The sequence below is a fragment of the Sinocyclocheilus anshuiensis genome, unplaced genomic scaffold, assembly GCF_001515605.1.
Source record: "Sinocyclocheilus anshuiensis isolate Anshui unplaced genomic scaffold, SAMN03320099.WGS_v1.1 scaffold2736, whole genome shotgun sequence".
Lineage (NCBI taxonomy): Eukaryota > Metazoa > Chordata > Actinopteri > Cypriniformes > Cyprinidae > Sinocyclocheilus > Sinocyclocheilus anshuiensis.
In genome coordinates, this window is record NW_015544627.1 from 205,454 (window position 1) to 207,316 (window position 1,863).

A 1,863-nucleotide genomic window follows, 5' to 3' on the forward strand; every position below is an offset into this window, starting at 1 on the left:
TGGTAACATCTGAAAGTTTGGATGAATAGTGATTAATAAGCAGAAAGACAAATATCATGACTGTAAATATAATTACCTGCACAGTATGCTGAATAGCAGACAGTTGGTCTAACCAGCTCATAGACATAATAATTGCCTGGACAGGCTTTGACTTTAATGGGAAAAGACCCGAAATAGCAGCAGTAATTGTTATAGTGACCGCAGACATCTCGAGTGACGACTCCATCTTCAACTGTTGGGTGTCCACCACGAATCCACAGTGGGACAGCAGTGCCACAGCTATACTGAGCAACACATGTGTCTGGAATCTGAGCGCTCATGTTGTTAATGAAGAGACGATACCAGCCGCTCCAGGTGACATACTGGTCACAATTACTGCCTGAAGCATATATGTTAGTGGCTCTCCATGGATTGTCCAGCACAGTGTAGTTGTAGCAGGGGTCAACAGAGGTATATTCTGTAATTAAAATATTTATTTTTTAGCAGTACATTATACAGTACAAATGAACATTACTAGTTCTCATACAGTCTCCATCAGAAAGGAAGACAACATTACTAATCAGCAGAAACATGTTTATTTCCCCAGATTTAAATTCTAATACAGGTCCAAATGCACAGAAGCTCAACACGCCAATCTACAGATCTGATCATGTACAGTTAAAATACCACAGCACAATACATTACCAACTGATTCAGTGCTTTCTGATAGTGGCTTTCTGATAGTCGAGGTTGGTACTGCATGCTAATGCTCCAAAAGATAAAAAATAGCCGAATAATATTTTTTATATTTGATACAATCACACTGGCATGATAAGACGTTCAGTGCCTCACATAACCAGCTGCTAAATTCAAATCTGCATTCGCCTGGCTGGCGCTAAGCCAGAAACACACAGCGCTGCACATTATAACCAATCACACACGATTATGTTGTGACCAATCAGAGGCATTCAGATGAGTCCTCGCTGAAACTCCGGTGTTTTGTTCACTCGCTCGCTGAATGAATTCTGCTCTCTGGCGAATTCTCTCATCAGAAACAAAGTGCAGATGTGCGTACGAATGTAAGATATTCATTTCACAGTATAAACAGCTTCAGTGATTTTAATGGGAGTTTTTGAGAGTGCTTGAACTTTGCTCTCTTTCTGTACAATGAAAGTGCTATAATTAGCAGGGGTGTGGACTCAAGTGACTCGAGACTTGACTCGGACTCGAGTCCCAAATTTGATGACTTGCGACTCGACTCGACATAATTAAAGAAGACTTGAGACTCGACTTAGACTTTGACAGCAATAACTCGAGACTTGACTTGGACTTGAGCCCTGTGACTCGGAAAGACTTATGCCGAGTTCACACTGCACGATTTTCAAAGACGTCGCATCACTGTTGGTTTCACACTGAACGACTATCTGGGGTAGCATTCAGTTGTTGCTCTGTTTTTGTTTGATCAGTTACATATTTTATTTTCATGTGCATTTTATTTTATTTAAACCTCCATTAAGTTTAAAGTTAATCCATAATCGAGATTTAAAGTTATGGTGCAACAGGATTAATGTTAATCTTAAATATAACTTAAATCCAGGATCAAAATGATGGGTTAAAATGTAAACCTGCTTATTTTTAAAGGTTTAAAGTTTGGTGCAACAGAATTATTAGATAAACCTTGATTTAATCTAGATTTAAAATTAATCACTACAAACCATTTAGCTATAATTTGAAGAAGTAAAATGCACATTAGGCCTAATGTCTGAAGTGGGCAAGCAGCAATAGGCCTAATGATCATTTAAAATATAATTTGAAGAAGTGTTTCTTTCACAAAATGGGTATTGTATATATAACCATAAAGGCTACTCATCTTTTCTCCCTCTT

The 1,863-nt window shown here is 38.2% G+C and overlaps 1 protein-coding gene across 2 annotated transcripts in view; it reads right to left on the minus strand.

The window, feature by feature from the left end:
* The window catches only part of LOC107698220 (adhesion G protein-coupled receptor L4-like), a 56,548-nt gene that overhangs the window by 31,281 nt on the left and 23,404 nt on the right, over positions 1-1,863 (minus strand). For both annotated transcript variants that reach the window (XM_016499187.1, XM_016499186.1), the window contains one exon: positions 77-457. In XM_016499187.1, the coding sequence (XP_016354673.1) occupies positions 77-320 (244 nt within the window). In that variant the 5' untranslated portion in view covers positions 321-457. The remainder of the gene's footprint in view (positions 1-76; positions 458-1,863) is intronic.